At 49.0% G+C, this 27,872-nt stretch overlaps 11 protein-coding genes across 11 annotated transcripts; 5 read left to right on the top strand and 6 right to left on the bottom strand.

Moving 5' to 3' along the window:
• Positions 1–1,096: 1,096 nt before the first annotated feature.
• Positions 1,097–1,872, top strand: ACHE_50786A (questin oxidase family protein; the record flags this gene model as incomplete). Its single annotated transcript, XM_043280541.1, has 3 exons — positions 1,097–1,250; positions 1,307–1,425; positions 1,486–1,872. The coding sequence occupies 3 exons, from the start codon at positions 1,097–1,099 to the stop codon at positions 1,870–1,872; spliced, it is 660 nt and encodes a 219-aa protein (XP_043138110.1).
• An 80-nt stretch (positions 1,873–1,952) lies between these two features.
• ACHE_50785A (uncharacterized protein) lies at positions 1,953–2,589 on the top strand (the record flags this gene model as incomplete). Its single annotated transcript, XM_043280540.1, has 3 exons — positions 1,953–1,968; positions 2,028–2,435; positions 2,498–2,589. 3 exons carry the CDS (start codon positions 1,953–1,955, stop codon positions 2,587–2,589), a joined length of 516 nt encoding a protein of 171 aa, XP_043138109.1.
• Positions 2,590–2,651: 62 nt separating this feature from the next.
• ACHE_50784S (fungal specific transcription factor domain-containing protein) lies at positions 2,652–3,839 on the bottom strand (the record flags this gene model as incomplete). Its single annotated transcript, XM_043280539.1, has 1 exon — positions 2,652–3,839. One exon carries the CDS (start codon positions 3,837–3,839, stop codon positions 2,652–2,654), a length of 1,188 nt encoding a protein of 395 aa, XP_043138108.1.
• A 2,334-nt stretch (positions 3,840–6,173) lies between these two features.
• ACHE_50783S (uncharacterized protein) lies at positions 6,174–9,407 on the bottom strand (the record flags this gene model as incomplete). The annotated part of the gene is made up of 1 exon (XM_043280538.1): positions 6,174–9,407. One exon carries the CDS (start codon positions 9,405–9,407, stop codon positions 6,174–6,176), a length of 3,234 nt encoding a protein of 1,077 aa, XP_043138107.1.
• A 3,791-nt stretch (positions 9,408–13,198) lies between these two features.
• On the bottom strand, positions 13,199–14,098 carry ACHE_50782S (SAP domain-containing protein; the record flags this gene model as incomplete). The annotated part of the gene is made up of 1 exon (XM_043280537.1): positions 13,199–14,098. One exon carries the CDS (start codon positions 14,096–14,098, stop codon positions 13,199–13,201), a length of 900 nt encoding a protein of 299 aa, XP_043138106.1.
• Positions 14,099–15,194: 1,096 nt separating this feature from the next.
• On the top strand, positions 15,195–15,350 carry ACHE_50781A (uncharacterized protein; the record flags this gene model as incomplete). Its single annotated transcript, XM_043280536.1, has 1 exon — positions 15,195–15,350. One exon carries the CDS (start codon positions 15,195–15,197, stop codon positions 15,348–15,350), a length of 156 nt encoding a protein of 51 aa, XP_043138105.1.
• Positions 15,351–16,061: 711 nt separating this feature from the next.
• ACHE_50780S (intradiol ring-cleavage dioxygenase) lies at positions 16,062–17,429 on the bottom strand (the record flags this gene model as incomplete). Its single annotated transcript, XM_043280535.1, has 2 exons — positions 16,062–17,239; positions 17,381–17,429. 2 exons carry the CDS (start codon positions 17,427–17,429, stop codon positions 16,062–16,064), a joined length of 1,227 nt encoding a protein of 408 aa, XP_043138104.1.
• Positions 17,430–17,894: 465 nt separating this feature from the next.
• Positions 17,895–19,664, bottom strand: ACHE_50779S (uncharacterized protein; the record flags this gene model as incomplete). The annotated part of the gene is made up of 3 exons (XM_043280534.1): positions 17,895–18,352; positions 18,402–18,497; positions 18,551–19,664. 3 exons carry the CDS (start codon positions 19,662–19,664, stop codon positions 17,895–17,897), a joined length of 1,668 nt encoding a protein of 555 aa, XP_043138103.1.
• Positions 19,665–21,002: 1,338 nt separating this feature from the next.
• Positions 21,003–21,692, top strand: ACHE_50778A (uncharacterized protein; the record flags this gene model as incomplete). The annotated part of the gene is made up of 1 exon (XM_043280533.1): positions 21,003–21,692. One exon carries the CDS (start codon positions 21,003–21,005, stop codon positions 21,690–21,692), a length of 690 nt encoding a protein of 229 aa, XP_043138102.1.
• Positions 21,693–21,836: 144 nt separating this feature from the next.
• Positions 21,837–23,267, bottom strand: ACHE_50777S (uncharacterized protein; the record flags this gene model as incomplete). Its single annotated transcript, XM_043280532.1, has 1 exon — positions 21,837–23,267. One exon carries the CDS (start codon positions 23,265–23,267, stop codon positions 21,837–21,839), a length of 1,431 nt encoding a protein of 476 aa, XP_043138101.1.
• Positions 23,268–24,187: 920 nt separating this feature from the next.
• On the top strand, positions 24,188–25,935 carry ACHE_50776A (Zn(II)2Cys6 transcription factor domain-containing protein; the record flags this gene model as incomplete). The annotated part of the gene is made up of 4 exons (XM_043280530.1): positions 24,188–24,247; positions 24,337–24,918; positions 24,968–25,102; positions 25,153–25,935. 4 exons carry the CDS (start codon positions 24,188–24,190, stop codon positions 25,933–25,935), a joined length of 1,560 nt encoding a protein of 519 aa, XP_043138100.1.
• Positions 25,936–27,872: the final 1,937 nt, after the last annotated feature.

Here is a 27,872-nt window from a genome sequence, read left to right as displayed (position 1 = left end):
GGCCCTCCTGGGGGACTATGAGTATAATCGCACCGACGACCTAGCTTATTTGGATAGTAGTACTTTTTGGTTATCAATACCTGTGGTACTGATTTCTCTGCTACGTCAGTTGCACTATTTGTGCCATCATATATATACACCAAGGTCATCTTCTAGTACCCCTGATTTGCCGAAACAAATTGATACGCCCTTTGCAAGTCGTCATTCCTCGCATTAAGCGCATTGTTGGACGAACGCCGCAGCAGATCCCATACGGACACGACTTGCAGGAAGTATGTACCAACAGTGCTTGGGTTTCTTCATCTAGAGATTGCATCCATTCCATAAACTGGTCGAAATCCCCTCGATTATCCTGAGGAACGGCTCGCACGTAGCTTGAGGTTTCCTGCAAAACAGGAATTTTAATGCTTAAAAGACAGATGGAATATTTTGAACTTGCTTCGATCCCGTGTCGACGCATCGTAGTCTCCGTTGGTTAGGACACTCTTGTGCATGGTCCGAGGATCCCTCATCATGCCGATTAGTGGCAGCGCAGTCCCCTAAAGGCCAGCATCATTGACCGAGATGGCAAGTACGGAATAGCAGTATCCTTACCAGGGTAAACGCCGGCCATAAACAGTCCCATGATGAAGTACAATTGCCCGAAAAGAATCAGTATAGAGATCCCAAGAATGGAAAGAATGAGATCATTGTCAGATAATCTGGAGCCTCGATCTAGACGTAGTTTTCAATAATCTGGAACTAGTTTATTCATTCGATTTCAATCTGGAACTGAACAAAGTATTGGGGTAACCAATGCAAGATACGTATACTTCGGGTTTCGGGTCTCGGAAACCCGAAACTTCAGTCCCGAGACGTTCGAATGCGAAACCCGAAAGTAATCCTAATGTACCTGGTCTGGCCCACGGCTGCTTACTTGGTTACATTCAACCATGGGAAACTGATTACAAACAGGCGCTTTTATGACTGTTCCATGCCATGACTTCACGCGGGGAGGGAAGTATATTTAACCTCAAGCAAACCGACAGGATGTTTGTTTTCTCCGTATATACAAAGAAGTGTCATCCTTCTTCAATCGCCCTCAGGACAAGTAAAAATGGCCACTGCTACGAATATCTGCATCACCCCAGAGCATGTCGGCATCTTCGGCACATCCGGTCTCAATCATGCATCTGCCCGCAAGGTCAGCGAGGTGCTGCAGCATGATATGGAAAACCACCATGTCTATCTCAACATGATCCAATTTCACAGTAAGGAAACCTCACAACATCAATCACGCAGTATTTAGACACTGACAAAGTCACAGACCATATCGTCCATTTGATGCTCACCATCTGGGCCCTCGGAGCCTCACCCGAAACTATTCAAGTACAATACGACCGTGAAGATAAACGCCAACGACCCGTATTTCCACGGAACGAAAACGTGATAAAATCCTTTTACAACAAGGATGAATTCATGAAACATATGTTCCATGAAGAGTAGTACCCGAATTACCTCGCCTCCTTCCAGCGCGAGATCGATACCAAGGGCGTTCCTGAGGTTATGAACGAGTATCTCTTCAGCGGCGACAGATTGGCTGAATCCCTGCTTTCACGGATGTTTGCGGGACTTGTGCATCCGATTATTCACCTGGGTTTTGGAATTGAGTTCCAGCAGCCTGCGATTATTGCTCAGGCTTTTGCGCAAGCGTCGGTGCATGAGGATTACCTAGGCGAAGCCTTTTTTATTCCTGCTGAGGAAACTGCCGGAGGCCTTGGTCTGCGCGGGGATAAGACACTGGTTGAGATAATAGACCAAATGCGGACTGACCAGAAGGTCAAGGCAGGGCCCACCACGGAGACACGGATAGATTCGTGGATGGTCTGTTGAAACGTGCAAGGACAGAGACGGTTCAGTACTGCAAGCAGTGGACGGTTTCCGAGGACCAGATCCAGGACAAACTTGTCGAAATGAGCAACACAGGGGGTATGTTCGATCCGTTTTCCATATCACGCTAGAAGACTAACCGAGATGCGCGCATATAGTCCGGTGGACCGCCACAGCCCAGAATCCCAAAAAGCAGCTAAAATTGGACTTCTTCATCCACGCCGTAAATCTCGCAATCTTCTTCGACGCCTTCATGAAGCTGCCATATCTTAGTGGTAAGAACAAAGCGCGTCTTCTCGAAATGAAAGGACGAACGGACATTCTAATCTGGGCATCCCGCAACATGCCGGATCCCCAGGTGGACGACATCCTGAACTACCCGATCCACTTGGGATGGCCGGAAGTCTTCGCGCAGAGTTACAAGCATCCTAGCGATGATGGGCATTTGGCTAAATTTGTCCGCGCAGTAGCCTATGCTGAGAAGTTGTGTCGTCCGTATGAGAAGGAGGCGGAGAAGAGAGGTCTTCGCGTTACGGGGGATATGTGGTTGAAGATTGGTAATCTCGGTAAGTGACGTCGACATCTGCTCCCGCGAATTGCCGTATTCTAACATGATGTTTTCTTGCAGCTGTCGACACCGTGGGAACGATATTTAGTGACTTATGGGTGCGAGGCGCCGGGTTTTCCGAGCCTTGGGAAAAGTTTGGCCCAAGAAAGTAGGCGGGGTGTTCGGAGAGATGATGTATTATATGATGCATGTAATAGAATCGAGAATTTTTCAACTAATGCATTGGGATCAAATTGCCTGATGGATCAGACAAAACAGCCGTTAGAAAATCATGGTCGAATGCGAGCCCCTCAGGCGGCTGGAATGGGCCATTTTGAAGTGCGGTGAGAGAAGGATTATGCGGGTCAAGGTCTAGCAGTTGGCTCTCTTGACCAGTCTCTAAATTCCACACCGCAGGATATTGGCCGCAATCCTCCTGCTGCGGATCTCGAGTCCCGATATCCAACTGCTCAGGCTGACTGTCTTGAGGCGAAAGAATTTGGGCTATCGGGGCACTTGATTCATCAAGACGCGCCAACCTGTCATGGATATGTGATAGCTTGTGACGCTGAGTGTCTGATAGATGGGGGCTGCCCATGTCCAGACAATCGTAAGTTGCAATGATCTCCGTAAGGGTATTATACCATCCTTGTGCTATTTCCCAATGATTGCCTGCCTCTCGTAGCCATTCAACACCCCATTCGAGGAGCTCGGAAGCATCTTGGGTCCCAGGAGTCGTGTGAAACCATTTATGCGCGTGTGCAACTGTTGCCATAGCATTGAAGACACAAAAACACGTAAAAGGTGCTCGCAAGTCGATTCCGTAATGAAGATGTTTCATCAGATGTATGATATTGTTAGCATTCTCCAAAAGCTTTCGACTACTGGAATTGGAGTGCAGCCATCCCGGATGTGTAGTCTCTGATGGCCCATTCTGATGGGGGAGAAGGCGGGTGAGTTGGCGGTGGATAAATAATGCTGTGATATAGTATATGAGATTGAGAAATGCGAACCGCTCCGCTTGATTACGCGTTATATATGCTTGCAGGTTATTGTTTCCCGGCGAATACACCATTCGAGACCCTTGCGCTGCGCGCCAGTGTTCGAGAGCCTCCAAGCCGCGGCCCCAGAAGGGGTCAGTTTCCCATGCTGGAATGTCCTTCTGTCCTCTCGAGGAGACCCGGTTCGAAACGACCGACCAGATATTGAATCCCTGGATGATCAGGGAAAATGACGGCTCGCCATGCTTCGTTGGCATTTGAATCGGAAGTGGGTTGCTTTTATCGAAGTCAAGCAATTCTAGCGAAATCGAATCGTGCTGTTCGAAAATGCCGAACGCAAAGCTGTCATCGGACGAAGGAAGAGGGATGTCGTAGCGACCTAATTGGATGCTCAAGGGACTATACTTCCCGCCACCCAGCATAGTTTCAACCAATAAACATGCCCACATTGTTCTTCGAATTTCCTCGGCATATAGAGAACTGGAAGAATTTTCCTCATCCGACTTTGACAATTGCATGTATAGAATGTGACATTTCCTGACGGCCATTCCTGCACCATAGTCAGCAATACAATTGCTCCGTCTCTAGGGAAGGTACATCGTACCATTATACATCCAGGCCTGGGAACTTTTACAGCATCCCCAATCATGAAAGCTCAGTAGCAAGACAGTCTAGACCGTGCAATATCGTCACTCGCAGCCATCTCACACGTTATATTCCGGCGAAGATAGCTTGCGAAATAATCAGATGCAGCACATCGACCATCATGTTGGTCGACCAAGGCTGGGATAAACCGTGCACATAATGCAAGTATGCCACAGAATCGAATATCCAATTCACCCCTTCCATGGATAACGTCAAATAGCGTAGGTTCATGCAAGAAGCTGAACATGGTGAATTGTCGGATGAATGTCTGAGTCGCGGTCAGAACAATTTCACGAGCAATCCCTAATAAGGGATTCTCAGATTGAGCGACTGATCCTGCTTGTCCTTCAATGCCAGCTGGACTTGGCGTAATATTTAACCGATAGTCTGCTGATTCCTGACGATCAGCATGTTGCAGCACATCTCGCTCGCCACCTCGGTCTACTATCCGCTGGTGACGGAATCCCGACCTCAATCTTTGGCAGGTTCTCTGTGAAGCATGTAATAGCTTATTTTGACGCCCCGGTCGACTGAGAACACATTCTCTCCCTGGTCTTGACGCACAAGCCCAACAAGGAGCAGTGCCATTATGCTGGCATTTGATCTTGGAACTCCGACACCATTGACAAGCTAGAGTGGTCCTCATGTTGAGGAGCCGCACAATTGCACGAGAAGACATCTTCGTACCAGGTGGGTTCTGTCATTGAGAACCTGAATCAAGACTCGTCCGCATTCTCAGTCTTGGGATTTTATGATAACGTAATCTACTAGCGAGTGGCCACCGCAATAGCGATTTTTTGAAAAAAGATCATTCTCAAACACCATAAATGCATTTCTATATCTAATTATAAATATGATCAAGACAATGGGTCCTTTTATGTCCCAAAGTATTGCGATCAGAACTGTATGGCGTCGTTTGACATGTTGACGCTGTTTGTCTATATCGGCCGTTTGTATGGCGTTGAGCCGCCACAGTTACCTATTCTCAGTTCCCTGGCTGTACAAGGAATGGCCTGCCAGTCATCTCTGCTCTAGTGACTACTTTAGCAGTAGTCACCAGGCCCATTGCAAAGCCGATTCATCAAAGTTGTAGATATCTTCAGATGTTATCCCATGATGGATGATAGTGATTTGTACACAGTTAAACCATTGTTGGATGATCCTTGGGTCTTCAAATTTGGCGCGCTGATAATTGTATCGCCAGGAGAAGTGTGTCTTTAATTTATCATGTTGTTTAATGAAGTTGGTGACCTAATTGATACCAACTATCTTGACATCAGCATCTTCACTCTTGGAGAGCAAAACATTGGCAATTTCTTGGATATGAGCTGGCTTTGGAGCTGCTCCACGCTTCTCTAATGACAATACCCATTGTACAATCGAGTCCTTCTCATTTTTAGTCAATTTGTGTAAATTTGCGCATCCCTCAGCTCAAAATTCACGGCCATTAAGTTGTCGTCAGTGTTGTATGGGGACATTATAGACATGCGCTGTTTTTGCAATATTGTGAATTTTTTCCTCCTTTGAAGCGGATATGGCGGGTAAGACCCGCCCCTCTTGCTCAGTTGAATTTCTTGATTTATTAGGCAGTTTTGGTGGCATGGTGTTGGGTTCAATGGCTTCGAAGCTGGAAACTGCGGAGGATTAGGAGTGGATGTGGCCGCTCGCTAGTGGATTACGTTAGTCGCTGTCAATTGTTTCTGGCAAGGGAACCGAAGAAATGAGATTGGACTAGTCAGGGGCTAATCATGTGGACTTTTATCCTTTTATGCAATGTTCAGTATTCAGGAAACCATATCAAATGGTATACCTAAACTACTATGATATGCTCAGCTCATGTGCCAATGTATGACAGTAGCACACATAGTGAAGACTAAGAGGGAACGTAGATCCGTATGCTTGTATAAATGGTATCCATCATTAAGTATAAGTTATGGCCAGAATCATGATATCAAAACAAATAACGACACCAGGTCGTCAAGAATAAAACAATTTCAAAAACCCAACCAATCCATATCTCATCATCATAATCATAACCCTTCCTCATGAAAAAAGCAACCAAAAGAAGAAGAAATTTCAAATATAAACCAAAAACTCGAAAAGAAACCAAGCTAAACGCTAGCCGTCCTGCGGTTAACCTCACTCGGCTTCTGCGCATGCGCAATTAACAAACGGAACCCTGTGCCTCGCTTCTGACACTCCCTCAGAACCTTCCCATCATTCCAAATTCGGCAATCGACATCCCCGTCCGGCAGCACGGGGATCTCGTAGCACCGCGTGTACCACCAACGACCGACTTTGGCGACGATTTTGCGGATGGACTCGTCATTTGACGGGGAGGGAACAGGGTCGGAGAGGAGGTCGCCTAGGGAGAGGTCGGTGTCGTTGGACTGGGATTTGCCGTGTTTGTTGTGTCTGGGGATGAAAGGGTTATTAGAACCCTGTCCGAAGGAGGGAGCTGAGCGGGTGGCGGCGGGGATGGACATCGATGGGTGTAAAGACGATGAAGACGTAGAGGATGATGAGGCGGAGGACCGGGTGATTACCCCCGCCACCGGGATGCGGACCATGCAACGATGGAGGTTATCGAAGGCGTGACGACCAAGTAGACGTTGGATGCTGTCGCTAGCTGGCTTGAGGCTAATGCTAGGATCGGCGACGTAAGTACGCTCTTTGAGACCACGGACAGCTTTCCGGGTGCGAATGCCCATGTTCACCATGTCGAGGTCCATTATGCTCATTTCCAGATAGCCACCTGGCCGAAGTACACGCTTACACTCCGAAACGACATTATCCTGAACACTTTCGGAGCACGCAGCCGGAAACCGCAAGACAGTAGCTGCAAAGTGACCTTTAGGAAATGGGAACCGGTCTGCAAGATCCGCATGGTAAACGGTGTGATGGTTCGTAGGTGGTTGCCAGGCAGCTGGATGTGACGACGCGGCTGGGGTCAGGCCAACATGGAGGTTGTACACGTCGGCATTAGTATAGGTCAGCGCGCAGTAGAACGACCAATCGTCATTGCCTAATCCATCAATCACAAGGATGCGCTCCTGTTCACCGGACTTCACGTGGTTGTGGGCGGGGCTGAACAGAACTCGTCCGAAGGACAACCAACGGCTTGTCATAAGAGAACCAGAGCGGATGTTGGTTTGTGCTGTTGGGCCTTCACGGTCACGTTCGGCAATGTCGAACAGGATAGTGTTACGTTGTCGACATGCCTCAAAGCTCTGGGAGGGATTAAGCGGGGAAAGGGGAAAGCTTTGCTGCTCTTCCACAAGCTTGAGGGAAGGCGACGACGGACCGCCTTTTTCACTTTCTCCCGTTTCCTCTTCTTGACCAGCCTTCAAATCACTGTATGACGGCTGAGACGACGGAGCATAGGACGAGCGCAAAGCAGTAGCAATCCTAGAACGGCGCAGCCGAACGGAGCAACCATCACTGGACTGAGACGCTCGGTTTAGAGTAATCGACGGTTGCTCAAAAAGAGTCGGAAGATGAGGAGCATCCAGCTCATTCTGCAGCGTCTGGCTAGCCAAAGCCGCGAGCCCAAGCTTCTCATCGTCATCGGAGGTAGCAAAGTCGGGCAAAGTCGTTTTCGGGCTTATAGGCGACAGAACATCGTCGATGAGATCGTCGTATTCCTTCCAAACCTCGTCATCGGTCAGATCACTATCAGGATGGGGAGCTATGGCGGTGACTGCGGGAGTACTACACTCGAATGAAGACGGCAGCGAGTTCTTATCAGGAGAAAACCGAAGAAACTCGTTATTAGAGTACGGCCCAGAGATAAGATCCAAGACGCTTCTGTACGTAGGGTCACCAAACGGTTGAGTAAGGTCGAAACCCAATCTAGTTGGTTCGCTCGGCCGTCTTCCCATCTCTTCAGAGCACGTCGGCACCTGGAAGTCATTGCTCAACACAGGCGCTGTCAGAGAAGGCGTCTCAGCCATACTGAAAGGTCTCGAGAACGACTGCGCTGCTGGTCTATGTTGCCTGTCCTTTCTCGAAATCACCTGCGGAATGCGACCAATAGATGCCAGTCGACTTGGGCGTCTGGCCACTGGTTTCTCCTCAGTCCCAGGGCTGCACGATGCAAGACCCTTGTTCATGTACACTTTTGGCGGAGACTGCCAACCAGCATGGAATTCAGTCTGTAATCTCGGAGGTGAGGGAAGTAAAGTTGATTTCCGTATGTTCAGAGCAGCTGGGGCTTCCGCCGGTGGGCTGGATTCTGAATAATCGTAGTCCGTTGGTGGCGAGTCCTCGATATCGTGCATGACATCTTCCAGAGAGTCCGGATCGGTATCGAGAAGAGCATAATGCGCAACGGGTCGGTTAACCGGCACGGGGGTGACCTGCGCGGGGAGCTGATTTGAAGAGGATGAAGGTACTTCAGTAGTTGAGTTTTTGCGCGGCTTGGAATGACTTCTTTGGAAGAAACTTCTGAAACTTTTCTTTCTGCCCTTCTGATCTTGGTCCTTTGGAGGGATTGGCGCCTTGTCTGGGCGAATTTGACTGGAAGATCGAGAAACAGTTGGTTGTGATGCTGCAGCACGATGGAATGCGCCTCCAATTCTGGAAATCGGCGCACGAGACTGGCCACCACCTTCGGAATTTGTCCTCGGTTTCATGCTCGGATCACCCGCAGTTGCTGACAAAGTAGCCAGAGAATCAGTCGAGCACCCAGTCGAATATGCACCCTTCACGGTCTGCGTGGTGTTTGTCGGTGATATTGTACTGCAACCACTCATAGCACTCTGCTCGCTCTGCGTCCGCATCAACGACGGTCTCCCATCCATACCACCACCGCCACTGATAACAACAGGTTCCAAGCGATTCCGCAAGAAGTCGTCAATATCAAGCTCCGGTCTGTTCTTGAGGCTCTCCTTGCGACTTGAGGTAGGCTTGGGCGTGTTCTCGGTGGTACTCATGGATCTCGTTCTGGTAGCACTGGTGTTGCTACTAGAGCTCATTCTTCGATCACGTTGGGCATATTTTCCATAACTTTCGTGGCCTATTCGCGCGACCGGGCCTTTTCGAGGGAGTCGGTATTGTGCCGAGGCTTGAGCGTCGGTTTCCGTCTTCGATCTCTTGGGGAAAAGGCCGAATCGCCTTGACGTTGCGGAGGATGGGGTAGTTGGGCTCTTTGTATCTGGTTTTTCCGATCCTTCCTTTGAAGAAGTTCGTGGGAGTTTCTGCGGCATCACCTGCGATGTCGGCTGCGACGGAATTCGGGATTGTCTTCTGGTATTGAGCGAATCGGTCGAGGTTGTGGCGGAATGCGCCGTGGATTTTGAAGTGGAGTTCTTTTCCACAGAGTCCCGCCGCTTATGGCTAGACATTATTTTTGGCGGCAAATCGCTTCGGATCACAGGCGATGGTTCCGACTCTAATTGATCGGTTCCTTCCCTGGTTGGTCGAGAAGGCGCAGACCCAGCGTTCTTCAGCTTGCTCGGTGCCGTAGGCGATCCTAAAGTTTCTGCAACGCTTTTCTCCGGTTCTTGTTGGTCCTTTTGTGCAGAATGAGTATCCACCTTCGTTCGAGTCGGCAGACTGGAATAAACCGATGTTCTTCGAGGAAGAGCACTTTTGGGCGATAAATGTGACTTTGGAGAATACGTGCTTGTGTTCTTTGGTGCTTCCTCCTGTTCAGAATTGACAAGCGAAGCCAGCGACGCAGTTGCTTTGTCCAAACTGGGCGATCTGATCGATTTTTGGTCCGACTCGCTCAGCGGACTGGAGATCTGCGTCAACGGCGAATATACGGGAAGTCTGGTCTCGGAGGGACTGAAATGTCTTGAATGGCCGATCTTGGGAGAGTAGAAGACTCCCGGAGAGCAAGAGGATATCGTCGTAGTCGGCGTTGAGCCCCTACTCCATATTCCCGGCGATTCGGAACACTTTGTGGAAAGACTGCTCGCGGAATGCAATGCAAACGTGGGCGGCAGCAAATTCTGCGTGTTAATCGTTGTCCTGAGACTTGCCAGCTCTTTGGGACCTTGGATCGCTGGCTCAGCATCTTTGTTCACGGGTTGACTCTGTTGAGCAGGCAAGGAAGGGCTGTTCTTGGTCATCTCTCCCTGAGCTGGTAGACGCGGAGTCGCATTGATGAATTGACCCGGGCGAGAGGTGTTCGGAATAACGACGCGTAATTTTTCGGGTCCTTGGCCGTTTGGTTTCTTAGGTTGCCCGATTGTCGGGGCCTTTCTGCGGAGCATATTCCGTGGTTGGTCTTCATCTGGCATCTGCTTCTCGAACTTGACGGTTAACTGCGTTGTCCGGTTCGCAGTCTGGGAGCTATTAGAGGTCTGATTCTGGGCAGCTAGTCGTGGTAGCAGTGATAACCGGACATCATTCCTGCTTTGTCTGGATGTGGCATTTGGACGGGCTTCTTCGGCGTTGGGAAGATGCGATGTCCTTTTCGTTTTCGATGAACAATCTGTCTGAACCTGTTTTGCTGTCGCCTGCGACTTGGAAGATGCTGAAACAGGCGAGACATCCGATTTCTTTGCCGAATCTGTTACTGAAGATGTGCTCCGGCTTTGAGACATGAGATACCGCGGCCTGAGCCGGCCACCATCAGACTTGTACAACATGACAGTCCGAGTGTGTGGTTTATCCCAGGCTCCAATTCGGAAAGGAAAGAAGTGTCAATGGGTGTAAGATGGTCAGAATCTGGAATCATTCCGTCTTGTGTTCATCCGGTTTCTGTATGTTGGTGAGTGTCGCAATCCGGCCGAATACAAATTTTCACTTACACTCTTGAATCATTTCAGGTCCATATACCATGTCAGATGGCAATTATAACGAGAGGATCGAGTTTCAACGGGTATCTTGTGGGGTATACCAGGGTATATTATGGCAAACGGTAGACAACCAACGATGTTCAAACAGTTTTAAATAATCCGATGGCCCCAAAAGATTATGAGCTCCAACTTTAGTAGAGCAAAGGGTCCGGGGCGAATAAAGACAACGAGGGTTGGTTATGCACCCACTCCGCCACACGCTGTGGCTGTGGCTGTGGCGATCCGCAAACACGTCAGAGTATATAAAAAGAATCAAACGACGTTGACTCGCATAGAATTGTTTAAGGAGGGAAAGACAGAATGTAAAAGAAAAGAGCGACAGTTGTCTAGTAAGTAAGCAAGCAGGGAGATAGAGAAAGAGGGCACAGCACGAGGCGCTTCTTTTGAAGGATAACGCGTGGGGAAAACAGCAGAACATCGCCTCCTGTCACGTCCGATTAGGCTCAGGATTTTCTCCATTTTGAAAAAAAAAAGAAAAAGAAAAAATGACAGAGAAAGGGAGTCTCCTAAGTGATTTGATTGCTCTGATTGAATTGACTCCGGTGCGATCGCCGGGTTTTCAAAAAGAAAGCGCCGTGATGAGCCCGCTCATTCGTCCGGATTGGCAGGAGGAAAAGGAAGGTCAAGAAGGTGGTCTGCAAGAAAAAGGAATGTACTTTTTTTGTTGGTCTTCTTCATCATGCCGGCGACATCGGGGATCCGGACACTATGCCGGCAGTCTTTGTCCTCTTTTCTTCTCTTTTCTCAGTCAATCGTACTAGTATCTGATATTTGTCATTCTGCTACTCCGTAGTTATTTCTCTTCAATCGAATTATGGCCATCCAGATATCGCATCCCACGTGATGGTTGATCACGTGCACGGACAGGTTCTTCATCGCGTTCATTCCTATCATAGTTCCGTGAACCCATGGAGAAAAAGGCATCACATCTGACTCGAGACGTCTGGCTCTGCTGGCCAACTATTGGACGGTGGCAGTCTCTTCAGTGACCTTGAGACATCATATACTTTGCACAGCACCAAACATGATTCCCGGAGCGTAAAGAAAGATTTTGAAAATTTCTTTGTGGGCTCCCTCGATCTTCAGCTTTCCCTTGCAATTGTCTAGACCGCCCGAGAGATGCTTTTTCCACTAGGACGAACATGATCATCCTAAAATATCTGACAATCCCGTGTCCTCCGTACTCCGTACTTCGTATATCAAGATTTGTCAAAACCCGGCCGGCAGTGCTCAGATCCAAACCCCATCTTTCGCTGTGCCGTCCGTTTAGCCTGGCAGTAACCAATTTTTATGGAGGGCGAGAAGGTTCGACCCGAGCCATTTCTACCATTCTTGACCTCCCAAACAAAAGCCCCGATTGCACAGAACACCCCGATCCACTGTGTTCCGGGGAACAGGAACACTATCCGCCCGCAGTGCCAAACCTGGGTCTGTTCACGGGCGCCGTTTCTTTGGCATTTGTCTCATATCGCATGTTTTCCGTACCTAGTACGGAGCATGTAAAGTACAGATGCTCTGCACGGCGTACTCCGTACTTTGCGCAATGTTAGTCCTGACTGACCACAGAGAATCACCATAAATACTGGAGCTGAGCCGTGGGTCCCCGCTTTTCTCAATTTTCTGATTCGCCACTAAAGCCCAGGGTAATCCCGACAGGGCGAATCTGGGCGGTGATTGGAAAACGAGTCAGTCCACCGGGTTGACACGGTCACGACGGGCAAACAATGTGATGGGGCGGAAATGGCGATTCATTCGCCAGAGAGGAAGGGAGAAGGCAGTGAAGCAGCGCGAAGCAAAGCACAGCAAAAGCGGCTGCCTGTGATTGTGATTGTGTCCGGTGGAGTCGGCGGTTAATAGCGCTCGCTCGCTGGGAGGACATGTTGGGGATGAAGTCGCTCCGGGTCCTCCGTTGGGCATTTTGAAACTGACGGGTTGTGTACTTGTCTGTTGGTGTTGGTTTGCTGGCTTTGAGTCTGTTGGAGACGGAGTACTCCGTCGTATTGAACACGCCTTCCTTTGTGAAAGACGAGATTGGACAGTCTGTGTCGGCAGTGCTGCAGATCGGAGCTGATCAGGCACCGGCGCTGGTGCTAATGCGGCCTTCAGCCGGCGTCGGTCATGTTTTGGTCACATGTTGGCTTTGACAGTTGGGTATGAAGATAGCTAAATAGGCGGCCTAAGGAAGACAACTGAATATGTAAAGAATCCAACGACAATAGTATTGATATCTAATAGACCCTAGATCGATCATATCTCCCGAACGCCAGCAAAAGGATAAAAAAGTGCGAAGATGGTGTCAAGTGCCAAGTATCGAGATACAACCGTGATCATGTCGCAGCAGCAAATCGCTTCTTCCTTGCCTCCAATGCTGCGCGATCCTGCTCACTCAACTGCATCTGTTGCGGCTTCTCGCTGCCGCCGTTGTTGGTCTTGTTCCTGTTTCCACCCTGACCACCACCACGACGAGGGCGATTCCCTCTGCCCCCAAAGTTACGTCGCTTACCACCGCGACCACCTTGCTCATCGTTCCGGCTCCTCTTGCGAGTCTTCTCCTGCGGAAGAGCTTCATCTAGCCCCTTGACACCAACACCAGCATCGACGTCCGCGCCGGTTCCAAAGCGCTTAGCTCTCTCGATGTTCTTCTCGGCTTGCGCGATGGCAGCCTGAGACTCCTCGGTGATCCCGAACTTCTCAGCACGAGCCTTGCGCTTCTTCAACTCCTCTTCCAACTCCGTAATAGGCAATCCCTTAGCAAAGTTCGGCGCAGGCTTCTCCTGAACAGCTTCGGCCGCGCCCTCCTCCCCAGCCGGCGCGGCGGCCCCCTCAGCCGCCTGCTCGGGCGCAGCATCCTTACCGGCCTCCCCGCCAGCAGCCTCCACCTTAAGGTCATCGGTGGCAGCAGGATCGGTATCGAGTTTCTGGTTCGGAACGGCAGCCGGGTTGGACACCTGGCCCTTACCGCCGGCTGCGATCGCCGCAGCACCGGCTTCCGTAGACGGCTTCGTAGCACCTTCAGCCGGGACCTCGTCATCTTCCCAGTCAATCACGTCGTCGGCGACGTCGGTTTTCGTGGCGGGCGCGGGAGCTGCCTCGCCGCCGTTGTTCTTGGTGTCATCCTCCTGGATACGAGCGACTAGCTCAGCCTTCTTGCCGGTGTGGGCGAGGTTGCGGGATTTGAGGATCTCGACGAGTTCCGCGTTAGTCTTTTTGCTGTAGTCAATGGCCATTTCGGTGGGTTGTCGGTGTTAGTGACGGTGGTGATAGGGGTGTTGAGCGCTTGCGCGGGACGGCAAAGAGTGAAAGGGGCGTTTCGGTGCCGGCGATTTGGAATTGGTCAAAGATAGATAAATCAACTGTAGATAGGGGGTATCATGCGCTGTTGAAAGAGTGGAATCGAAGTGACTGGGAGGATGAAACCTGGCACAGCTGCTGCTGAGGACGCGTTTGGTTTGACTTCACCCGCGACTGCGGTCACGTGAATGTGACATCAACTATCACTTTTGCTGGAGGTTCTAAGTGGAATTCTAGTGAGCTAGTCATCAGGGTTCCGGAATATGTACTATTGCAGATATGCAAATCGCTTCACCGTTTAGTCTACAGGTTATCTGAGTATGCCCTGTCATAGTCCCAAAACACTCCGGCTGTGCACTAAATATGTTCAAAGCATATCCACGTAACACTTGACCATCACAACGAAACACAAGAAGCATAAGGGCTCAGTGATCCATCCTCGCAAATGTGCACCCTGTCTCAGATTTTGTTCCACTATGCTATCAATAATGATAGTACCCACGTCCACGACGTCGCGATCCAGTCAGATTCCGGTCATATTCAATGGGCCTGTGACATTGAGTATAACAAGTTAGCTACAGCAACTATAAGCATGAAATAGGGTGAATTGCACGTTCTAGTACATTTCTCTCCGGGATAAGATGTCACGATGTCGTCTCTATCATCGCGGTTGCTTTCAATTTTGACGAGCGGGGTTTGCTGCGGCTGTTGCGGCACTCGCTCTGGCAGCACTACTTCCTGGCGGGGGCTTGCGTTGAAAGCTTTACGGCGTCTGCTCGAGTACATGGAGAGGAGGAAATCGCTGAGAACAATCACAATGACCATGGCGACACTGAACCACTCATTCCCGATCTTGAAGGAAGCGGCAGCGAGTACCGTGTTTGATTCTCCATTTCACGCTAAGGGCACTGCCTGGAAGGATATTGAACTGCATCTATATTTAGTCTGATCAAGAATCAAAACAACATCGACTACCCACCAACTCGTGTGCTCTTCTTCTGGCTATTGTCCTTGTAGACATAGGCCACCACAATGTCTTCCAGACCCCAGTCGTCTATCTGCAGCATTACCGACGACTGCCAAATTACCCAAGAAGAACGGAATGCTGCTTACAACTATGCTGAAGTCGAGTCAGCAGAGTTCAAAGGTCTTGGCATCCACCAGACTGTCAGAACCAAGCTGAGCTGAAGTTCCATTCTTTTTCTTTTAACTCATTGCTATCTGTTTTTCTATCTCTAGGCTCATTATGGATCTCAATCAATGTCGCCAGCATCTTCTCGCATAAAGACTTTTCTTGCTTTTCTGTCTTCTAACAACCGTGAACCATGCTCCACGGTCAGGCGATATCCTTCACGAGGTCTTAAACACCTTCCGGCAAATTCAAAGCAACCTCGATAACCAGTGCGGATATGACAACGTGCAAAATTTCAAGGACCAACCAGTTGTCTTTGAGCCAACAACAGTGCCGCATTATGAAACCCAGCTGCAAGGGAACATAATGATGAGCGGAGCACTCGTCGGTCTGGGGACCTTCGCAGTCGCAATGTACTTTTTCTATACGGAAGATATGGAATTCATTCGAACGCAGCAGCCATTCGAATATTGGGCGATTGCCAGTGGCATGGGCTTGCTGTCGTTGCTGGTGACATCTGATCTCAATGTTTCCTTGGACTCTTCTCCGTGTGCTATGGCACTGTACGCAGAGCGTAGAGAGGAGAGGGGAGAGCGGACAGAGAGCCAGTAGGCTGGGTGTATGATTGTCGTGCTTCACACCATCCTAACGTAATTCTACGGGGTAGAAATGAGATACATGAACAAATAAATTCGGCGACTAACAGAGATAAACAGACATATGCACATGTTGATACATAGTTCAACTCATCCAGCAAGGCCAACCATCTAGCTCGTCTTGTTGTGCGGATTAGGATAAACAACGGGCCCAGGCGCCGACTCACCCGGCAGATTTTTAACATCAACATTATTCGTACAATCAGTCCCATCCTGCGTATAGTTACTCGTAATCCGACCCGTACCACAAGAGTACTTCACCCCTTGAGCCGTCCTCGCAAAACTATATTCATCCTCCCAGCTCGCGGAGACGTTAACACCAATCCGCACCCACATGAGCAGTCCATCCTCGAGCTTATCACCAAGAAACTCGTAGTGGAAGACGGGATCGGAGTTCGAGTACGCAGTCTCCTGGTGGAAGGTATCATCTTCGGCGTTTGTGGTGATCTCATAGGGATTCTCGGTGTACGGCCAGACCTGACGGACCTTGTCGAGAAGATCCTCATCGAAGAAGAACTGTCCAATGTGCTGGATACTTCCGCCGGAAATAGTGTTATTCGGGTTCACGGTGACATTCGAATGTGCGATAACATGGATATGGTTCGTCCGCCCACTGTAGTGACCAGGGAAGATAGTGGTCAATCGCGCAACACCATCCTCATCCGCCTGCTGGAGCCCACGAAGCGCAGTGCGGTTTACGTTACTATGGTCAAGGAAGTTGCCGTTTCCTTCGTTGATGACACCGGTGTACACACCCGTGGAATTGGCATTCCACAGATCCCACCACATTCCCTTGACAGGCTCACAGGTAACGTAGTTGATGAACTGGCCTTCGACGATGATCGGAATACCGGGTTCATCTTCTCTCACGTCCTCGCGGATGAGTTCGCCGCGGACGTAGTACGGGCCGTTATCACCGTAGGGATTCAAGAGGACGTGCCTGGTCCCCACGAAGATGGCATCAGTGTCATCAGGCGAGATAAATGAGCCGTTATATTGATGGTTGATATTTAGGATTTGTTTGTTGTTGCGCTTAGCCTTGTTACGCTTCTGGTGCTCGTGGACGATGGATGCGCGGCGGGCTCGGGCGCGGGCTTCGACGCCTTTGCTTTCGAGGGGTCCGGCGCAGGAGTCGAGGAAATGTTTGGCGCGGGAAAAGTATTCGCGCTTTGCGAGGAAGGTTTCGTGGTCGTCGGGGCCGTGGGCCGTGGTTAGGGCTACGAGAGCCGCCACGGCGAGTTTGGCGGGGAGTTGGATCTTCATTGCTTCAGTGGAAACAGACAATTTGACTTGAGCGAGAGAGGTAAGCGCTTTGGATAATGTCTGATAACTTCACCCAACGAAGCATTTATATCTTTACAGTACCAAAAAAAAAAAAAAAAAAAGATGACGAATTCACGAAGAATAATTGGTGCGCTAGAACAACCTACCCATCCGCATCCCGTACCTGACCATCCCGCGTCTGCACAGAAGCCCCATTGTAGGTCTCGGACATGTCAATAGCCAATATAATATGAAACATTACTCCTTCGTCTACGTCGTTCGGGGTAGTTTAGGGTTCAGACTAATCTGCAGATCGATTGCGGGGGCAGACCAGACCCGCCTCGGAGATAAGCCTTTTTACATTCTCCAGCTAGATGTCCGATTGTATTACAACGGGGCTCTGAGCGCTCTCCTATTGTTGTGTCGATATTTATCTTCTTGACATCGGAATTATGCACTCGGGTGACATGTCAACGGTGAGTTCACATGCGTATTTTGTATGCGTGGATACGGGTACCTTGCTGCTGCAAGTCTGGGACGGACATGTACATGGAAGGCTTGCATTACAAGTAGAAAACATTAGGAAATACAGAATGTTACCAAGATAGTATTCCAAGCTATGCTCCCCCACACACGGCCTGAATTTTCACTATCACTCCGTACACACTTGCTCGCTCTGCTTTACCTCTGATACGCCACCGCAATCCCCGAAGGCCCATTAATCAGGCTAACCTGCGTAACCCTCCAATTATCACTTTCAACATGACTCTTCCCATCCTCATCAAAAACCATCTCCCGCGCATTTCCATAGACATACCGGGGCCACGTAGGCGTGACACTCGAAGCGGAAGCGTTCGTTTTATTTTTCCACGCATTTGGATCCAATGTCGCGATGAAACTCACCCAGCTGCTAGTCATGTCAGTGGCCAGTTGAGCCCGAGACTTGTCCGAAACATAGCTCTGGGCATTATTGAATACGTATGGCAGCTCATCTCCATGCTGAGCAGTAAAATGCCCTGACACGGGGACGTTGAAGCGGTAGCAGTATGTGGGGATACCGGCTTTGGCGTAGACCTGGCAGGCTTGTCTACGGTTTGCGTTGATTGTAGCGTCGCTTTGGTAGATTTTTGCTTTGATGTCTATGACAGTTAGCAATTCGTCTCACTAGTTGGCTAAATACAAACTTACATGGCGAGGATGATACGTTGGAGTACGCTTTTGCTAGCTGGTTGACCAGTACCTTCGGGAGGGCGATTCCCGGAGCTACATTGTAGGATTGGGGGTCTAGAAATGTCAGCATGGGCTCAACAGGAAGAAGTAGTCAAGGCTGAAGATACTTGTAATCAAATCCACAAACTCAGCATCAGTCGTAATCTTGCTATCCGGCATATAAAACGAACCCTCGTCCGTGTTCGCACCTAGGATGATAGGAACCCCAAGATACTTCTTCGTAAACAAAGACCGACTAGCCTGCTGCGTCACGATATTCCCATCAATAACTGGAAACCATCCTCTCGGGTTCGTCGAGTTAATCGCCTCATTGATATCAGAGAAGCTGACATTCCGAAGACAATTCATCCGATCCGTCGCTTCAAAACAGGTATTGCTACCCGACATGCCATTCTCAGCCGCATACGCAGCAGAAGGCGAGACCCGCTGCACAATGGCATCGTACATAGGTTGGTAGTATTGCGTACCGTTCAGGCCTTGAATTGGTGTTGGATTCCCGCTCTCCATGATCGCAGCGCGCAGAAGACTGTCATTTCGGCCTTCATATGCCGTGATCTGGAATCCGATACTAGATGCGCCGGCATCTTGTCCCCAGAGCGTGACCTTAGCCGGATCGCCTCCGAACCCAGCGATATTCTCCTGAATCCAAGCCAGTGCAAAGCGTTGGTCTCGTAAACCGATGTTGGTAGCGCCGGTGTCCCTGACTTCGTTGCTGTACATGAATCCCCAAGCACTGAGACGGTAGTTGAAGCTGATGGCCAGAATCGGTTGACCTAGCTTGGTTGACTGGTCAACGATGTAGGAGAGGTTGTAGCGGCTCTCGCTGGCACTGCCACCCCAGAAGCCACCACCGTGCAGGAAGACGACAACAGGCAACTTGGCAGAGTCAGAGACAGCATGAGGTCGGATCACGTTGAGATAGAGGCAGTCTTCAGCCATTTCGCTCACGTCAACGGAGGTATCATATCCGACACATGACGGTGCGTAGGATGTTGCTGCGACAGTTCCATTCCAGGCGCTGGTAAGGCTGTCTGCTGGGTGGAAGCGTCTGTTGCCGACGGGGGCTTGAAGGTATGGAATACCGAGAAAGAAGTCTTGGTTGAAGGATTGGGAATAGAGGCCACTGTAGGTTCCGTTGAGGGTTTGAGCGGTCGGTGTGCTTGTGGCTGCCACTTGGTAGAGTAGGAGAGATATAGTTGTGAAGTAGTTGAACATGCCCATCTTGAGTTCCGTGTGCGTGCTTCAATGCTTCAATGACGGTCGTTTGTAATACCGGCTCTGGATATGAAGTTCTCATGTGCAGCGCTTTTCAACAGTTAACTGAAGTCAGGTGCATGACCGACTGTACTCACCACAAGAAGATCGGGGCATATTATGGAGTCTCGCGCTGCTTGTTGATAACATTCATCAAAACCAGTATGCTTTTTCCCGCGCCTCACCAACACTGTCAAATCCATGGTTCAATAACCGTCCCCACGAGTTGGGATACAAATTTGGTGCCGGTTTGCGAACCCAATTCGGACTTTGTCTTCAGTTCGGATTAAGCTTATTTTACCCGGCGCCAAGTGGGTCTATGTCGGTGGGTCATTCGCAAACCAGATCCTAATGCGGTAATTCGAGTTTCTATTTCGCTACATGGGCAAGTCATTGTCTTTGGAAGGTTCAGATGTTCGAGAATATGAGACCATGCTTGATCGAAACAAGTGTGGAAGGGAATGGCATCAGATAATAGGATATAATGTCGGAATTCAATTCCGCTACTATCCTGTCCCTGGCGGCCAGAGCCCCAGCCGTGCGCAGCTCGACGAAAAATAGCGATGGAATATGTGCAGACTCACGAGGACTTCAAATAATTCAACTTATCCATCCTTAAAAGCACTTCTCCAGCATATATGGCGGCAATGCACTTGCACTTACCGCTGAGAAGTGAGCGTAGCGTGAACAAATGACTGCAGAATAAATATCTACACATATTACGGTAATTACCTGGCCAGTAGAATGGTAAACTACTTTATGTTCCTTTTTAAGAGTAGGTGATTGAAATGGAATTAATTCTTGAAGCTCCACAAGTGTACTTCGAATGGCAGACGGTCCCCCGCGCCTGTCGAAAAGTTAGTAATCAACCTCTCCTAAAGACGGACAGACCCATGAGCATGATACTTCTCTCAGTATAATTATCTTTGTTATAAAGATCGTGAACACGGTTAATCTCCGGGAATCGGTCTACAATCAGTTGAGGCATATCCGTCTGCGATCTTCCATATTCTTCCCAAGATGGAAATCCACCCCGAATTATGAATCTAATCAAACATTTCCGGTTTAGTCGACGACAGAAAGCAGTTTCGCATCTGTGATACAATGTTGAAGAAGACATGTTGATTCTCCTGACGATCACAGCGACGCGTGGTTCTACGTCGTCAACAATTTGTCCAATTTTGTCTATACAGGCAAGTGTATAAAAACAGCATCTGTTGCAGTAAATCAGCAAATCATCAGCGACTCATTCCTTCATTCATCAATCATTCATTGATTATTATTCAACGAGGTATCACGACCATCATGATGAAGAACACTCTCCTCTCACTGTCCCTCTTTCTAATTGGCAGCATGGCTGCTTCCGATCCCTCCTGCCAGCACGGCGATGCAATTACCACCTACACCGTCAAATCCAATGACACCATCTTCTCCATAGCAGACCGCTACAACACCACCGTCTGCGACATCTCTCGCTACAACCACATCGCCGATCCGCAAATGCTCTACACCGGCGAGGAACTCTACATCCCTCCGCAGCGCTGCGCCCATTCAGATCCTTCGCATTCTTGTCTTCTTACCAACCAAAACGCAACCAATACCTGCGTCAACGGCGGCCCGCACACCTACACGATCTTTCAGGGCGATACGATCAGAAAAATCGCCCTGGCTAAGTTCAACATCACCATCGAAGCGCTGAACAGCACTGCCGGACACATGACGTACGGAGCTTCTGGTGACATCGATGCTGAGATTGAAAGCGGGCTCTTGATCAAGGTCCCGCAGTGCTATCCGAGCCGCTGCGAGTATAGGCCGTATTACTATACCTGGGGCACGTACAAGGATCTTGCGATCAAGTACAATACGACCCCCGGGCACATCTTCGCGTTGAACCCGTCGTTTAACCATAGTGAGACTGGGCCGGGTGTTGGGGGGTGGATTACGCTGCCGATGAATTGTGGTTCGCTGTCTGATAATGTTACGGTAGTTTCTTGAGCCGTTCATTCGACCAATGGCTAGAGTTGCATGTACATAATGTGTTTGGTGTATTTACTAGACCTTGTACAATGGGCGTTGATATAGATGTTGATTATCTCTTTACGCTAAACTAATTACCACCTTGAATTGTTGGCTACATTCTCAATGAAAAATAGGTCCCCAGTAATCATTCTCCCCGGCATACGCAGAATAATACCGCTGACACCTCGGATCCTCATAATCCTCCAACGACCCCTGAGGCCAAATCGGAATAGCACAAAACTCGTCATCTCGGCAATCGCGACATTCCTTCCAGACAGTCCAAGAGAGATAATCTATCAACTCCTGAAGACGACCAATTGCAATTGTATGATCATGATCGTCATAGAGAACCGTCGCAAACGTAGAGCATATCTGCTCGTTGATAGTATAGGTAACATTATGGGCTAGCGATGTTTTGGAAGCAGCATGTGGGATGAACCGGTTTGTACAGCGTTGGATTTCAACGTCCGCGCTTGAATAGTCCAAGTCAACAAATGCTTCCCACATTTGCACAATTTCTGCTTTCAGTGATTCCATGGTCCTGAACCGAGGAGAGGAGACCAAGTCTTGCAGACGGCGACCATACTGCTGGACAGTCATATCAGCAATAGCCTGCCAGTTGACTTTCCCATGCACATCGTGGTCCATGACCAAATCTGTAAGCCTCTGTCTGATTTTCTGGATTGATGCTTTGGACAGATGTGTGAGTCGAGGCTGTGTGCTGTGTGAGCTGTTCGCTGAAAAGACATTGAGATCGCTATCGTATACAGAGACGAAGTGGTCATAGTTGACCTTCACCCGATCTCCTCCGATGCCATTGTATCTTGACGTCACAACGCGAAGCAGTTCGCCCGGCTTGCCTTGCTGTGGCTTGTGGTCGCCATGATGCTTCGGCTTGTGAATCCAGGACTTTGTCACTCGCTCCGCAACCAGGTTCTCCTCTGGTGCACAGAGAATAATTTCAAATCCGGCAGCCATGCGAATAACGCCATCAATCCGGTTATCCCATTCGTCAGCGGAAATGCGACACACTGCCTTTGCGCGCTCCGTTTCCTGGCTAACACCGCCAGACGGGATCGTATCGTTGAAGAGGATGCGATCCTGGGAGTCCAACGTTCCAATATGTGACTTCCCAGCCGACATGCCATCGACGTACACAAGTCTTAATTCCTTGGTAGTCCGGTACGTATGAAGCCAGCCTGCTTGGTCTTCCATTGGATCGCCATGTTTCGACGTTACGATCTTCTGTTGAACTTGTCCATCGTGGAGAGCGTGTTTCGGGTGGTGAGGCGGTCGGGCAAATACCAATGCGTGCTCGGGATCGAATGCCACATACCCGGTTTCGATAAGGGTATTCGGGTGGGAAGATCCGTGATAGAGGGTTGTTCCTTCGGGGACGGAGGCAAGGAAGAAGGACATGCCGTTGTGGTTTAGGGAGGAGCCCCATTGGCGCATCGAAGAATGAATTGCATTGAAGATGTGGTTGGTATTGTTGATGGGCGAAAAGGCCGTTGATAGGGCTGAGAGCCCGAGAAGGTACAGAAGATTCATGGTTGACAGGGCTTGGATGTGGTCAGCTCAAGAATATCCTGAGAGAATCCCTGGGAGAAAATTTCAAAGAACATGCTACGAGAATGTCATTGCCTGGTTACTGTACATGCAGCTGTCAATTTGCTGCTTCGTCAGATAGAGCTGGTTAAAGTTTTTATCCCCGAGACTAACAGTAAATAGTGGGTCTATTCGGACTTAATGATCCACGTGTAAGTGAGTCTGCGCAAGCATGTACCGAAAAGGGGAACAGGATGAATGCTCCATTTATAGACGCGCTCTCGGCAAGAGAATCCATTCTCGACTACTATTGCCGACGGAATGACTATATGGAGTGCTTGTATTTGGAAAATGGTATTTGCTCCTAGCCGATTTATCAACTTCAAACATGACCGGCCTCGCTTGGATGCAGCAGTTGGCCCTATATCCTCAATTGATCAGTCTGTATAATTATACTAAATAATTACTAGCAAACTGGCGGACTATTAAGCTGAGACTACATCTGTCGTACCGGTTCAGTTTTTTATGCATCATTCCGGGATGGGAATTTGATAAATACCGTCCTCGCCACTTCCGGGTGCCCCGTTGCAGTATAAATCTCGTCCCCATGCATTATTCACAATTACTGTCTTGACTATGGGAATGAAAAGTTTGTAGCAAGAATAGAAAATTATTCATAAAATGATCAAATCAGAATATTTGTACGTATATCTTGTCCCATCGTTGCCGAGGCCGCGGAAGGTCATCTGATGGGGCGGATCGTCCTTTTTTTCCCCCCTCCCCTCCTTTTAGATTCTACAACTCCATAACAAGAGATGAGGATTCAATGCCATTAAAATAGTCGGTGCTATTGTCATTCAACCGCGCGATCTTCTAATTTGTTAGTCTTCTGACATTGTCGCTCGTTATCCCGCACCCGCACCATGGTCTTTCCCGGAAAAAGGAGTACGGGCTGTCATGTCTGCCGTAAGCGTAAGATCAAGGTGTGTACCCTGTAATCCCGCCAATAAAATGATAAGCCGCCTCTTTTGATGAAGAATAACAATAATAATGATAGTGTGACGGCGCCAAGCCAGAATGCCAGCACTGCATTTCTCGCGGAATGCAGTGCCCGGGGTATCCGGATCCTCTCACCTTTCGGGAATACCGAATGACTCGAGCGGCAGCAAGAGACCGTGGTCAATCTAAATTGATGATTGTGGGTCGGGAGAAGGAACAGCCCGAGCCGGGAGCTGCAGGAGCCGAGTCAGCGTCTGCTCGTGAACCGCAGCGGGCATTGTCAGAACCACCACCCTCGCCGACGATCTCATCACCGAAACCGCGGACTGGTCCTGCTCTCAGTCTGGAGTGGCAGGCGGTTTGTTACTTTACTCATCATCATGTGCTCAAGGTGCATAAATCCCCTTGTCGGGGGTTTCTGGCTTTCTTTCCCGAGTTGTATAAGGAAAAGGGAGATGATTTATGTTTGAAGCATGCCGTTCTCAGTGTGGCGTCGTTATCGCTATTTAATGCTTCTCAAGTTGGACAGCTCTATGTCAATGCCCGGAGGCATTATGGTTCTGCTATCAAATCCCTCTACAATGCTCTCAAGTCGAACGAGACGGCAGTAACGGATGAGGTCTTTGCTGCATCGTTGTTCCTCAATGTCTTCACGGTATGCTTATATCAAACATTTTATTGTCACAGCTGGCTAACTCACGCAGGACTTGAGTGGCGAGACGAGCCATGGGTTGAATCCTCATATCCCTGGTACTCATTCTCTACTGCAACTACGCGACAAGTCGCAGTTGAATACGAAATATGGCCGAGAATTATTTGGTTGGGCCATTTTACAAGTTGTATGTGTCTCATCCCATATCATATGTACACGTTGCCAACTCGATGACAGCAAACACAAGCAATCGCCAATAATGAATTCCGCTATGGCACATTACCAGAATGCATCCGAAAAATGTACAAGCCGGACAACATATACCGAGCAGGCATAATCATAGACATGGTCGCTCAGCAGTGCTACTCCATAAGCGAAATGCGAGCCACTCTATCAAATCCGCAAACACCTTATCCTTCACCCTCATCATCACCACCCTCCTCAGTCCTCTCTACCGTTCCTACTTATACCATCACATGTGGCATTATCCACAGACTGTTAAGCCAAGCCCATTGTCTCATCGATGAAATTGACACCTGGCACGAAGCCGTACCAAACCACTGGAAAGTCCAATACCACGACCTCCTCACCAACGATGCAACCGGCGTCAAACGAGACGAATGGACAACCTGCTTTCTAGCCACTATTCTCTCCACCCAGGTGATCTTCTACACCCACCTCATCGACTTCTGCGATCTCCTCACTGAAAAGGAGATATCATTCGACCACAATCACTGCTTCGAAGGCCCTATTGATCTGTTCACAGGTTTGGAAGGTCGTATTCAAGTGTTATTGCAGATGATATGCTCTACTGTTTCGTTTTTGCTGGGGAAGCTTGATGAGGATGGAAAGTTTCAGGCGTCGTCGAATGCGAAGCTGGTGAATGGGTATGTGCTGCGTTTGCCGATGCGGACCGTCCTTGGTTCTCGGTTTGCGAGTGCAGAACAAGTAAAACTTTGCGAGGGGGCGTTGGATTATGTGGGAGAGACGGTGATAGGGAATGGGTTGATTCAGGAGTAGTAAATTCGCATGGATAATGTACCATTTATGTTAATGACGATGGAAGCTGTGCATAACCATGCATGATATGCTGGGCAGCTAAGTGTTCGAAAAAATATATCTTTTATATGTACACGATAAAATCCTCCGTCGCAAACCTCAAGCGCTCAACGTAAATATTATTATTCTCGACTGGTAGCGTTGAATGCTGCATATTGGTACCTTGCTTAAGCGGCGGGCTGGCACAGGATATCCTGTCCTGCCTGTAATTCAACGCCATATTAGATGTCAAGAACTACACAGGAAAATGATAAGTACAACTACAGTAGTGTGACAGGCTGCGCCTGTAGAATAAACGATATGTTATTCGGAAGGATGATCGGAGGGGCCGATGTATATTCGTACATAGAGCTGTCCGATAGGACATCCGTTCTTCAACGAAATCTCTTGTATGATAGCTAGTCATTAGCACTGCGGGGGAGAACACAGCAATTGGGCTGTTTCCCTTGCTTCCCACAAGCTATTTTGAATTCATCCAAATTGGTAGGAGAACCAGATGGTGCCTTGTGTGACGGTCCCGTTCAATATAAAATATATTGGTAGACTATCTCGCGAAATACTAGCATGAGGAGGAGGAAAGAAGAAAGAACGCTGTGCCTGCCAGCGTCGAACTATTTAATGTGCGAGGGGTCCTGGCCCTAAAACAGAACAAAGGAATCAAACATGTCATGTGACTTAGCGAGCATTCATGCTCCGTGACACCTTGCAGTCCAAGTCCAAAAGACCAAGGACAAGCAGTAGAACAGCATTGCTGATTGGAATAAAGCTCACTAGAGCAGAAGGGGCCAGCGGAAACTGTTGCCAGCAAGAGGGCGAAAATCGAGGTCTTTATTTTGTTTGGTCTTGAATGAGAATGTTGGAGGATATGACTGGGAAGAGAAAGACGTAATGGAGGGGATTGGATTATTCTGTGCTGGGGCAACAATGGAGCTTATAGTACTCTGAGTGCTCTGTCAAGAGCTATGTCGAGTACAGTAGTGATCAACGGATAATAAATCCTGACAATTTCCTTGTGGCCCAAATTATTCCCTTCTATACCACACGGCTCCAGTGTACCTTATCCGAGCTGGGCCGAGCTGAGAAGTCAATAGTTGGTTCCAGGCAATCTTTGGGATCCAGTTCATGCGCGGGAATGTCTAAGCAAAGGCTTTCTCTATCAAAATTAGTGAAGATTCTACAAATTTATACTGGCCAGAGTCACTACTCCAAATGCATCAATCAGATAAGATCCATGGTCTACACTACGAGTTCGATTTGGATCTGCAGATCTTGCAGAATAGATTTCATTAATGCCGAGCTGTAGCCTCACCATTACCAATCTTCATCTTTTTGGTCTGCCAGTTCTGCAGACTTTAATCCAATAATGCCCTCCAAGGAATAGATTCCGCCTTACCGCTCACTGGTTAGCGTCGGGTCCATTGAAGTATATGCCGGGGCACTGGTAGGAATTTCCTTAACACTAGCCCTGATAGTTAAGATCAGAGCCTGACGAAAGCTATCCTGTACTGCGGTAATCAGATTTTTTCTGTACATCCCGTACTCCGGAGTCGACCGAGCTGGGGTCATCCAGCCACGTTCCGCCCCAAAGTCCTAGCACGATATTACCTAGCAACTAAATGATTACTTCTGCATTGTTTGTTCTTCATACGCCACTAAAGTACCTTAAAATTCCTCGCTCCTCTCCTGGTCTTGACCTTGACTCGGCAAGTGAATGATTTTACTATACAGGATGATTGACGGCACATAGAACGAAGGCTTGGGTATGCTTCCAGAGCGGCGGTGAGCGACAAAGTTGAGCTTCCTTTCCTGTCGTTAATGGGTGTTTCGGTATCAAAGATTCCCAATCATGCTTCCATCGCCAATCAGGGAAGAATGTCAAAGCTCACATGTGGGTCTCA

This window comes from Aspergillus chevalieri, chromosome 5 (assembly GCF_016861735.1).
Source record: "Aspergillus chevalieri M1 DNA, chromosome 5, nearly complete sequence".
Lineage (NCBI taxonomy): Eukaryota > Fungi > Ascomycota > Eurotiomycetes > Eurotiales > Aspergillaceae > Aspergillus > Aspergillus chevalieri.
Note: the sequence above shows the minus strand (reverse complement) of the source record. Positions and strands in the feature narration are given on the sequence as shown.